Consider the following 12504-nt stretch of genomic DNA (forward strand, 5'->3'; position numbering starts at 1 on the left):
CCCCCTTGAGAAGTAGTAGCTAGGTCCATCAACCTAGGGCAGCTAATTTTTCACATTCCCGAGTGACATAGGGTGACCCAAGTTTTAGATGTAGACCAGGCCCAAGAGTAGAGCTCGAAATGCTAATAGGTCATAACACTTCAAGACAACTTTGTTCTTTCCAGATCATCAAATGCTTTGAGAATAGCTCAAGAAACACTGATATTAAACTGTTTGAAGGGGCTCTCTTTTGGTAAGAGGGTTTGTTTTTTCTTTCAATTTTTGATCAAATATTTTCTTCAACACATCAAATAATTACTCTGGGTTTTTAATATATTTTTGGCAGTCACTCTACTGTCATTGCAAATATGTACATCGTCCGGTGAGGATGAATAACGACTTCTGTGCGATTCTGTTTCTTCTACAGGCAACAGCCTTCTTCCCCCAAGCCCACTGGATCCCTTAAAGAGCTATACAGATCCTGGGGATCCATTGGAGGCACAAGAACATCTGCATAAAGGCCTCTTGCTGCTGTCCTCAGTTCATTATTTCAAAGAGTGACAAAGCTTCCAAGCCCACCTGGTCTCTCTTTCTCTCTGCCTCCTTGGTTTGAAGATGGCAAACTGTGTCCATGATTATTCATTAAAGAATTAACTCATTTCATACTCACTCTAACGAAGGTAATCACAATAAGTTAATCGGGGGCAGCGTTTAGGTGGCTGTAATAAAGACTCCTACATGAATCCCACCGCCGTGCATCATTGTGAGCTCTTGAGTGTAGGAAGCTGCCAGTACCCAGGGGTTCTGCTGCTTTAATAAGGCACCAATGATCTGAATCAATCTGTTGCACTATACATCCCTGTGGCTGCAATATGCTTGCTAGATGCATATCATAGGCCTAATGGGGTCAATGCCATATTATTACATAACATTTATACTGCAGTAGTGCTTAAAGGTAAGGGCTGCTGGAGCTTGATGCTAGACAATCATATAGTAGATGACAATCCCTGTTCCAAGAAGTTTACAATTTATGCACTAACGATAAATTCACTCCTGTACAAGAACCATGCACTACTTAAGCCCTATTTTGAGGGCTTACATGGGACTTAAAAATGGTGTACAGGCCTTGCGTTTGCTCGCTGTACAAGGGTAAAGGAGCTAACATACCAACCCAGGAATTCACATACCAACGAAAGGGTTCACACACCAACACAATTATGTGAGGCTGTTACTAAGATGTTACTATTGTATCTCTTGCTACCTTGCAATAAAAAAGATCCACGGCAGCGCATCTCAGAGCCTGGGTCAATTGACTGCCGAGCAGGGCTCAATGTACGGGGCTAACAATAGCACGTCGATGTTTGGGGTTAGGCTGGGGGAGAGGGTTTCAGACCCTGGGCTGTGAGTTCAGTCGGTTGACCCAGGCTCTGAGACTTGGTGCCATAGGCCGTTTTTTTGCAGTGTAGACGTACCTGAAGGGGAGAGATTTTCGAAGGCACAAATGGGAGTCAGATGCTCAGTTTCCATTGAAAGCCAACAGTGTCTTCACTGAGGTACCTGGCTCCCTTTTGTGCCTTTACAAACCACCTTATTATCCATCTGAAGCCTGGAAACAACTAACTCACAGTGCCAGGTTTATTGGTCAGTTCGCGGCTCTGCTTCCCCTTCCCCATTTCTGTATAGAAAGGCAGGAAGAACTGGGAAGCAAGCACATGAGGGGAACTTACTTTGACAACATCCTCATCAGAGGATTTGCACTCCACTGATTCAGAGATGTCCGTCACGGCGCTGTTCTCCTCAATGGAAACCACTTTGATGGGCACTGCAACCGTCTTCCCCGTGAGAATCGCGGTGTTCAGAATTTCTGTGTCCTGCACACAAAGCCAAGCACAGCACTGTTAAAAAGTTTCTGGGATGAAACCACAGGGAGGGTTAGAGAGATTCCTAAGAACCCAGAGCCCGCTCTTCAGCTGGTGTGAAGTCAATGGAGAGAAGTTAGTTATCACCAGCTGATGATCTGACATCATTCTCTCCAACTAGAAGCAACCTATTCAAATGTAGTAAATCCAAACTTATATTCTCTGCATTAGACAAACTCTTGTATGCACATTGACAGCCCATTGACCTTAACTGTATGCTCTAATATATAAAACAAAATCTTTGCAGCTTAATTCACCCCAGAAAGGCTCTGCTTTCAGGCATCTTCCGCTTTCTACCCATATTACAGGCAAGCTAATTAAGGGTCCAAATGCTTACTGCTAGACATGAGACCCACTATTTACTTGACAAAACTGGACTTCAAGACTATTTATTGAGATGGACCAGAAACACAGTTCAGGATGGTGGTATTTGAGTGCAGGCCCTTTGAAGAGATGGGGTCTACTATCTGGACCTGAACTTTTCGGGAGGATTATGTTTCTTTTGATATGGCCGAAGACACTAAGCTGTAAAACAATGTAAGGAATCCAGCAGGCATTAGTGAACCACAGGGAAAATCAGAAGGAAACCTGAAAGCCTGAAATCAGATCTGAAGGGGAAAAACCTTTTAATCCACCTTCAACACAGCTAACAGCAGTTTCATTTTTCAAGTGATTTCATCCCAAGTCTGACTTCTAGGTAGAATTTCAAGTCTTTATGCAGCCTTTTAACTTCCAGCCCTACAAAGTGAGTCAAAGTCAGCAAAAGCACCAGGGCCATTCTTGCAGCATGCAGGTCAACAGGATTTTTGCCATTGCTATCAAAAGCAGCAAGATTGGGCCCTGATGCTCTAGTCAATGTTTTATTTTCAGCTCAGGTTTAACTGGTTTAAAATCCATACTGTTTTTTAAGACAGTTTTACGATATTTTACTCTGAGGTTCACCTCTTCCTCTTTTTCTTTCTTTTTTTCTTTCTTTTTTTTTTTTTAAAAGAGGACAATGCATTTGTTTATAATATAAAAGAAGAAGGAATGTTGACACTTCTGGACAAGTAAGAAACCTACACAGATCCTAAGGCATTTATGTACACACGTTTATCCCACATTGTAAAGCAAGTCCAAAATTTCCCAAAATAGGGCTGGAAGTTAAGTATCTCAGTCCCTACTTAGGCACCTAGATTTCTGAAGCCTGATTTCACAGGGAGAGAGCACCCACCATATCCCACTGATTCTGAGGGGTATTCAGCACTTTTGAAAATCAGGCCACTTTTGTTAAACACGCGGCCTTAAGACCCTAACTTTTGAAAATCTTGCCCCATAGCATGTTCCATATATTAGCACTTTTGGACAGCCAGACATTTAAGCACACACACAAACAAAAGAAGGGAAGCCCTCAGAACATTCTCTAATAGTTTAATAAGCAATAATAATTTTAAAAAATCACCTTCCTCCTGTGGGATTCCAACTCCATGTACATAGAATAACCCAACCAGCTACTTCAAAACCCAAAGGCACTACATCTTTTGCTGTCTCTTTTGATATTGCTAGCATCGTATGTCCTTGGAAATGAGTCTTTTGCCTCAGTCTCTTAACGCCTTTACTTATTTTTTGTGCCTGAGAATGTTAAACTGTGCGAACGAAGGACGCGAGGGTGAACGAGGAGCGAGAGAGCTTGTGGAAGTGACAGAGCATCTTTTCAGGCTATCGCCGGTCTGCTTTGAAATGATTTTATTCTGATCAAGTTTGTCTTTAACTACTACAGTGAATTACTGATGGAGAAATCTAATGTAAAGGGACAGGCTCAGAATAAGAGACCTCTCATAAACAGAAGCAGTTTCAAGCATTCAACACACCGTGTGGCTTGGGATTTATCAATGTTTTCATCCAATGGTAGCCTACCAAATGCCAAGCCATTGGAACAAACCAACAAAACAAGAAGAGGTGTGAACATATGATGAGATGAAGCACGTGTAACATAAGCCTAGAACTGCCTATAACTGGGTGTAACTCACAATGATTTGAATGGGAATCATTAGAGCTTACTCCAGGGCCGAATTCAGTCCTGTTCAAGCATGCAATAGTGGGTAATCAGTAGAATAAGATAAAATGAACAACAAGAAATAGGAAGTTGGAGGTGAGGGTGTCAATGGCGTTCAGTGGATAAGACCACAAGCTATTGATCTGCCCTTGATGACAAATCTAAGATCCCTGAGCACAAGGACTCTAACCCTATATCACAAGGAGGAGAAAGCCAGCTGCTCATCTAAATTGGTACCACAACAGGATAATGGTGAAAATGCTGAAAGTGTGATAGAACAGCATCAGCTTTACTAAGATCAGGGGCTTGCTTCACATTGCAGCTAAACTCTGATCCTGGACCAAAACAATGGATTTGCCATAACAGATGATGCCATTACATCCCTCAAATCTGGTCTCCTGCCTTCACCAGACCCAAGCCCATGGCTTAAATTCAGCTGGAGCAATCTGGAGCAGAGCTTTAGTAAATAGGTTTAAACCCGCAGGGCTGAAGCCCCGAGCCCCTGGAAATACTCTTTGAGCATTTAAGCCCTGCCCAAGCCTCTTCTGGTTCACCCACCCCCAAATCAGATGCTTCCACTTTACTGGGCAAAAGAAAATGAGTTGTGACTTTAGAAGGCAAAAGCCTAGACAGCCAATACAAATGACAATCCTATTTTCTCTGTTATATAGCACAGAGTTGACGTGCCAGGTGTTTAACAATCCATCATATCGGTTTCTCTCTTTCCAGTGGATCATTATAGAGGGATATGATGCATAAGTGGGACCATCGTAGAGATACTATCACAAAGGTTAGAAAACCTGCTGAAATTCCCTCCTCACTCTCCTGCCGTCCACTAATGGTTTCATTAAGGGAAACTGAATCCATTTGAACGGCTTTAGTTTGATTAATTACTTCAGGGGCTGCATCTGCAAGAAAAAATATCAAAAATCAAGGACGCAGTTTGTCACGATAAAGGCTCATTGAAGTTTTAAGATTTTTTTTTCCATGGGCCAGCATTAGCTTCAGGAACACTCAGTGCATGATGTGCACAAAGGAAATAGAAATGTATGAGACAGATTCACTAATAGCTAATACCATTAGTATGATTAGAGATCCTTGACATTAGCAGGGAATCAGTAGCTATGGTACCATGGCATCTGGTCCATCAAAACAAGGATGGAAACCTTTCACACTTCATCTCCAATTAAATCAGTCACGACTCATCACTGCCGTACAGTACAGGAACTGTTTAAGTATCATATGTGACTAAATTACCACATACTGCTTAAGCAAATTAAAAGCTGCAGTCACTCCCATCCTTCGGCCTCCAAGCGTAATGTGCTATGCAGGAGTTGTTGCAAAAGACGGGGCATGATTCTCACTTCTTTTGCCCATGTGCTTGGAGCTGGAGTGGAGGAGAAGGTGCAAAGGTAGCTTGCAGACACCTTTGTACGCCCTGTATTCTGAGGCCGTTAAGGGCTTGCCGCAGTATCAGTCAGAGCACTAACTTAAGTTCTGCTTCCCACAGTTCACGACGGACCAGGGGAAGCGGAGAATAGTGGTAGCACTGCGTATTCTGGCCATGCCTCCTCCCCACCTTTGTCCCACCTCCTAGTCTTCCTCACAACACACCTTCTATGCTGGGGGCCAGGAGTAGGGCTGGTGCAGAACCATTAGCCAACCATATGCCAGGAGAGAAGACCCCTGCACAGGGAGTATTCCCAGGGGGATGTTTCCATCCCCTTTATGGCCCCTTTATTCAAGGAAAGGCCTGTTTGTGTAACAGAATTGGGCCCACAATCCACACTTCGGTGCACAGGCATTCAGGCAGCAAACTGTAAAAAAAAAAAAGACAAGGAAGATGTGGATACAAAGGTCCCTCAAAAAGCTGAACAAAACCTGAGAGAGAGAGAGAAACAAACATGGCTGAAATAAAAAGATTGGCCACTCAGCAGAGAAAAGTGTTTTATAATGGTCTAATTTAGCAGTGTGTTTAAAGAGCTCTCAGGGTCTGATTCAAAATCCATCAAAGCCTGGAAATTGAGTTTCCAAACTCCACCAGATTGCGTCTTATTATTGCAGCAGCCTGAGTTATTCATCACTACAAGTTAATGGTGGAGCGGAAGTTGGACCTTTGAGATCACGTTGGGTGACATTAGAAACAACTGTCACTACGTTTGATATCTGCCATAATAATGCTACCTACTTACACTTTGAAGAGGGATAGAGAACTTTTTAAAAAAGCAATATGCTTTTACTTTGCATGCTATGCTGTGGATACACACAGGTTATTAAGAAACCTTATGGAAGACTGAGAACCAATATAAGATGTAGGTAATTTGAACAATTACAATATCTTGGACATTTTCTCTTTCTTTAATTTTTAAAATCCCACAAGAACTAGTCTACTTTCCGTACAAACAGCCATTAAAGTTTTTGGTTTTAAATCAAATCTATTTTGAGCTGTGAAAGGACCAAAAACATGCAAGAACTGTGTTTGGATTTTCTTCCTGTTTATTAAAAAAAAAATGGACAAACTAATGCCAAGTAAACTGGGTAAAAAATAAGGTAAGGAAAGAAATAGGATGAATTCTGAGCAGGCACCAATATTCAACCTGGAATGAGGTTGTTATAAATGTATTATGATCCCCTAAAAAAACAAACCACCACAGGTTGTGATTTCCAAAGTGAAGTAGGGGAAGTAGCTGTTCTGTTCCCACTGAAATTAACTGGAGTTGTTGTGTCAAGTTCTTCTAGCTGGCTTTGCAGATCTGAAGCTGGCTTTGTAACTCTGATAGCACCATGGGGCATGATTCCAACAATGCAACCACAAAGCCAGTCATTTGGTATGAAGCAGAAAACCAACAGGCTTCTGATTCGGAGACGTCTTCCTGCCACACATGAACACCATGGGACTTTTCCAGTATATGAAGGGGAACATAATTATCGTGTATACATATTTCAACAACAGGCAGAAATATTAAGGAACGTTTTCATGCTTGTTTCTCTACTGGCTTGATAAGATTAATGCAGTGTTGTAGCGGTGTCAGTCCCAGGCTGTTAGAAAGACAAGGCGGGTACCAACTTCTCTTTCACCAACAGAGGTTGGTCCAGTAAAACATATTACCTCACCCACTCTGTCTCTCTGGTAAGATTAATGTCCTTACTGGGAGAAGCACATAAAACCAGCTGATTTACTTTGGCACAGGAGAAATTATTTTAAAAATTAATTGTTATGTTTCAGCTGCAACCTAGTATTTTATTACCCACAAAAGATCTGCCCATTCCCAGCCTGAAAAATGTATCATACAACTTTCTAGGTCAAACTCCAGGTGTTTTTTGCTCTCTGGACACCCAACACCTTTAAAAAAGGACCAAACCATCTGACTCTGCCCCAAGAGGCAGAAAAGGCATAGAATGATATCTCCTTCTATAGAATCCTGAAGTCACATCCATGACCTCAGAATACAGCCTGAGGTCATAGTGATGCAAGGAAATAGGGAAAAAAGGCCCATTTACTGATCGTTACAGACAAGTATGTTATGGAATCTTTAGGACTTGTGCAACATCCATTGTAATGGCCCCCCACAGAGACAGACGAAGCAGATAGGACACCTAGACAGCTGTCTTCCCTCTTTTAGCCAAGCACTTAATTAGTTGTGACTCAAGTGCAACCAATCACGTTAGGGCAGAGAGAAGACTCAGATTCGTTTGTCTCCTTTGTTTCGCTGAAGGATGATACAATTAAGAAGCCCAAAGGCTGGAAATGGTACATTATACCACACAAGAACAACTGGAAGGAAGGTTTACTCACCCTCCCGCCTTCTTTGCATAGACAAAACTCCCTTGGAAGTCAATGAGCCTTTGTGTGTGTGCAAATAATGAAGAGGCAGGAATTCAGATGCTAGGCACATGCACCCTGACCTGGTGCCTAAATACCTCTGAGGATCTGGGCCCCGATTCAGATCTCATTTGCACAGGGGTAAATCAGCAGTTACTTCGTTGGTGTCACAATGGTATTAAAACAGTGTGAGATCCGAATCAAGTCCCATCATTTACACTGGAGTATGTGGGAAGCGGAGTGAACGAGGGCTGGAATAAAGAATTGGATGTAAATATTACAGATAGTATGGCAAGTCCAAATTCTCTGCTTTTAATAATGTGTGAGGTTTTTAGACTCCAAGCCAATGCTACTGACAGAATACAGACTAGCAGAGACCTTTGGGCAGATCCTGATATAAGTTACACCAGTGTAACTCTCAACTAACTGCATTTGAGGTAACTTAGATCAGAATTTTTCCTCCCACCTCGGGCCCTAGTGTTGAGTCTCACAGGAAATTCAGGGGAGCTGGTATTCAGGAAAAAGATATGCTTTCTTAGAAAGGGGAAAAACAAAACAAAACATGAAGCTGATGTGTTATAGCCAGAGGAGAGAGATCTGCCTGTGCTCATATTTGAGCATATTCCTCAAGGGTAGGCACCAATATAGTAAACTCTCCAGGAATCTGACACCTTTGTTCCAATCCTAGAAATTCCACTGATGCCTGTGGGATCTCTGTGCAAAGACCAGAGTAGAGAATAGGGCCCTTTGTTGCTTGAATTTAGCTGAAGAGCAATCCCTGTGTTCACCCAACCTCTCAGTTGTAAGAAGGCAGGCATTCAGGCTTGACTAATTTAGGAACTAATTCAACATTAAATCGCGGCAGAATGAGGAAGCAAAGTGACAGCTGTTTAATTAAACTCTAAATCCGATTAGATGGTGTTATCAAGAGAAATCCACTGGAGCCTAAGGTCATGAGAATGGTCCTGTTTACAGTCTGAAAATTCTATAAGTGGAACTACATAGCATGATGTTAATCATAGCTTAGCAATTAAGGTTTCTCCCTGCACACAGACAGTCTTGAATTTGAAAACGGTGTGTTGCATGCCTGGGGAGGGTACACAGACACACTGGTGGTGTTTTCATTTAGAAGGAAAGCTCCTTGCAAGACTTTGTGGGAGAAGGGCCTTCACGTATAACGACCTTAGGGCTAGGAAAGTATTTGAACTATGGTAAAGGGAAGAAAGAAGCAAGCATCTATGCATTGCTGAGAAGCACTTGAATGGGTGGAGATGCAGGAAATGTAGAGAAAATCTAGGGGCAGTGCTGTGCTTCCATTATTCCTTACATATGATGCCCTGATTAGCAACACCACTCTCACAATATACAGTAGTTACAAGGAAGGAAGGTGGAGATAGGAGAGACACAAAAAAGGCCCGCTGCACACGTGCTAGTTTCAAATACCATAAATATTTTTCTGATGAGTACTAAATTATACATCATAAATTTCCATGGCACTGTAGTTAAAATGATGCACAGGATCTCATTGCACTGCAGACAATTGTTACGCTGACTTGTGAGCCTGCTTGACACGATGCTTGCAGATTCGCGTTATTAATGCTACTGCGATTACAACTGATTAACAAACTGATGCTGTTAGGCGGCAGATTCTGTTTATCTACATAATCCCGTGATTAAACATAAATTATACATCTAGCTTTCAGCCAACTGGGTTCTTTGACACTCCACAGTCACAGACCTTGTGTATATGAGGGGGTGGGGAACTGATATTCAGTATTTGAATTCTTAGCACACACTTAAAAATGATTGAGGAAAGGTTTCTAAGGAAAGGAGTTTGTATCATCTCTGATGAGTACACTGATGCAAGTTCAACCCAGGGGTAAGTGCATGCGATGCTTGTTGGTTGAATCTGGGCCCATTGTTTTCTCTCACTTGATTACGGTGTTACATATTGAACAGATAACAGGCCCCCTCTACTCTGCCTGTCAGTTTATAACCATTTGGGCTTTTCCTTCCTATCTCACAGTATGACTGTAAAAGGGATGGGGAATTCAAGAAAGGTAGCCCCCTTGTTGAATACCGTCCAACACCAAATGTGGATCTAGAATAGAACCCAGCTCACCCTCCCATAGCTATACTAGATCTGGAGTGCCAAGAGGAGAAAAGAGTAATTAAAATCTTATTCTAGGCAGTACGGTCAGAGAGGAGACTCAGAGTGAACCTAGAAAACTGATCTATTTGTAAAACATGCCATATTTACAATAACTTTTCTGACCGGAACAACAGTATGGAAAAGATACGTCTGCAGTGTGCCTTTTCAGCAAAGGATATCAATGTTTCTTATGGACATTAATCCATGTAGACACACAACCACCCAGTCAAGTATGTTCTAAATCTTTGCTAAGTGGCCAGCACTGTACAAGACACAAAAATAAAGGTCAGTACCTGCCCTGAAGAGTTTACAGTCCTTAAGACAAACACAGATAAGACAACACCCATAGGAAGACCTACAGGAGAGCATTAACATTGTTCAGTCCCCATCTCAGATTATGTTGGCTTGGACAGCTTGATCACTGTGGGTTAGTGTTTGTGGGTTTCAGTGAGTCTTTAGGAAGGATGAAAATGGAAGAAGGGTGTGAAACAAAGATAGTGGATTTTTATAAGATACCTGCAGTAAATAACATGAGTGGTGTTGCCAATTCTTGCAATTTTATCAAGACTGTTATGATTTTTCTTAAAACTCCAACCCCTGGAGTCATATGATTATGCGAGCATCTTTTTTGTTTTGTTTTTTTTTGGTAAGGAAAGTTAAGTGTCTAGCCCTCAGGAGGAAGGCTTGACAATACAAACCCAAAAGCTCAAAAAACGGAAGGCAAATAAAAATATCCATTGGCATTTTATACACACACACACACCAGTCTCAGGATTTTGGGTGGACTTGACTCATGGTTTTTGAACACTTGGGGCTGGCAATACTGTGGAAGGACAGATACCAAGCTAGAGTGTGGGCAGGGCTATGCAAATGAGACAATGTAATGTTAGCACAGGAGTTGCTGTGTTAGGGCCTCGACCAAGACAGAGCGTACGTATTTACATAACTTTACGCATGTGAGTAGAACCCTCAAGTGCTTTGCTGGACCTGGTACTTAAGCTTCTGAGCATGCCCAGTGTGAACTAGCGGTTTCCAGAGTCTTCAGCTAACTGGGATACTCATGCAATTAATGAAAGCGCTGGGCCTTTTCTTTGCAAATCTAACTCTCAGGCACCTATGACACATTGCAGACAAAGAGGTTCTGATTATAGACACTTTTTAGATGAGTGAACTGGGATACAGACTTGCACAAGGCCACAGTGCAAGTCAGTGAGTGGCTTTGCTGAAAAGAGAATCCAGGAGTCCTGACATTTAATCCCCTGCTCTAACCACAGGACCACACCCCCTGCTAAAGCCAACATCCAGTTAGAGTCTCCTCCCCCACCCCGCCCTAATCAACCCACTGATTTCTGCAAAGCTCTGAGTGCATCATCAAACTTTTACGTCTTTTAATTCTCTTTTCAATTGGGAAACTTATGTACTGAATTCAAACCTTTAGTTTTTGCAACCAGTGTAACTTACAACCAAGAGCTGAGAGCCTTTTGGGAAAGAAAACTCAGTGTTCTGAATCTATAGTTCTCCCAGAATCAATTACCATTTCTCAGTTTACAGTCTTCTAGAAGAGGCAAATCTTAATTAGTGACTCCTCATTAATGACAGATCATTTGCTTTTCCTCCCTTGTTGTGTATTTTTAAAAACACCCAATCAGTAGGATTCTGCAGCCCTGACAAACTGAACTGTAGAGACAGGAGAAGGGAAAAGTGTGCTACACCATGAGATACAGACGCCTGCAGCTATCTTTAAATCCTTGATGTCTAGCTCATGGCTTCTTTGAAGTGAAGCTACTCTATTAACATCTGAATTTGCAGAAAGGGAACACAACAAATGATTCCTTTGATGTACAATATCAAGACTGTATTGCTAAAATTCAATTATATGATGCATCAAAATTCGAAGTCTTCCTGTCTAACAATGGAATAGAAATAACCAAATAAAACCCTTCATGTACATCTTTAATTGGTTTTGACTTAGTTACAGTTTGCTACATAATTATAATTGCAGAGGTCTCCGCATGTGGCAAAGAATATGTTACAGGTAATATCATTCCTAAGGGCTAGATCCTGCAATAAGTTTTGTGCCGAGGCCCGTTGACTTCAATGAGGCTCTGTGCAGGTATAGCGGTGTGCTCCAAGAGACCTCATTGCAGGATCAGGACTTCAATTATTTTTTCATGTGACTTTAATTTAAAAAATCAGACTTATTGGTATGCACTATGCCACAACTACACCTGTACTTCCCCGATGTGGTCCAGCAAGGGCAGCTCCTCTCAGGCTTTTGGCGCCTCTCTTGGGCAGAGACCCACGTCTCTCTCCCTCCTGACGGGGGGTTTTCCAGGCTGCACTGCTTCCTGCCTACACTGTGATATTCCCAGTAAGCCAGGCTGCCTGACCAGGTCAGCATCTGAGGTTTGCTTTCTTTTCTGAGGCAGTGCAACTGCTCTCAGTTGCAAGTCACATCACAGCTCTTTCTAACCAATGCATTTATTCTTCAGGGGAAAGTATTACAGAGAAAACATCTAAGAAAAGATGCTAAACACACGCTGATCAGTTTACCAGAGATCACCCTTCCAACTCCAGCAGGGGCTCTGGTAGGCAT

At 42.2% G+C, this 12504-nt stretch overlaps 1 protein-coding gene across 4 annotated transcripts in view; it reads right to left on the reverse strand.

Moving 5' to 3' along the window:
• LOC140898671 (transmembrane protein 132C) overlaps positions 1-12504 on the reverse strand; it is a 298418-nt gene that overhangs the window by 39021 nt on the left and 246893 nt on the right. For all 4 annotated transcript variants that reach the window (XM_073312835.2, XM_073312833.2, XM_073312834.2 and 1 more), the window contains one exon: positions 1707-1850. In XM_073312835.2, coding sequence (XP_073168936.1) covers positions 1707-1850 — 144 coding nt within the window. The remainder of the gene's footprint in view (positions 1-1706; positions 1851-12504) is intronic.

The sequence above is a fragment of the Lepidochelys kempii genome, chromosome 15, assembly GCF_965140285.1.
Source record: "Lepidochelys kempii isolate rLepKem1 chromosome 15, rLepKem1.hap1, whole genome shotgun sequence".
In the NCBI taxonomy this organism is placed as follows: domain Eukaryota; kingdom Metazoa; phylum Chordata; order Testudines; family Cheloniidae; genus Lepidochelys; species Lepidochelys kempii.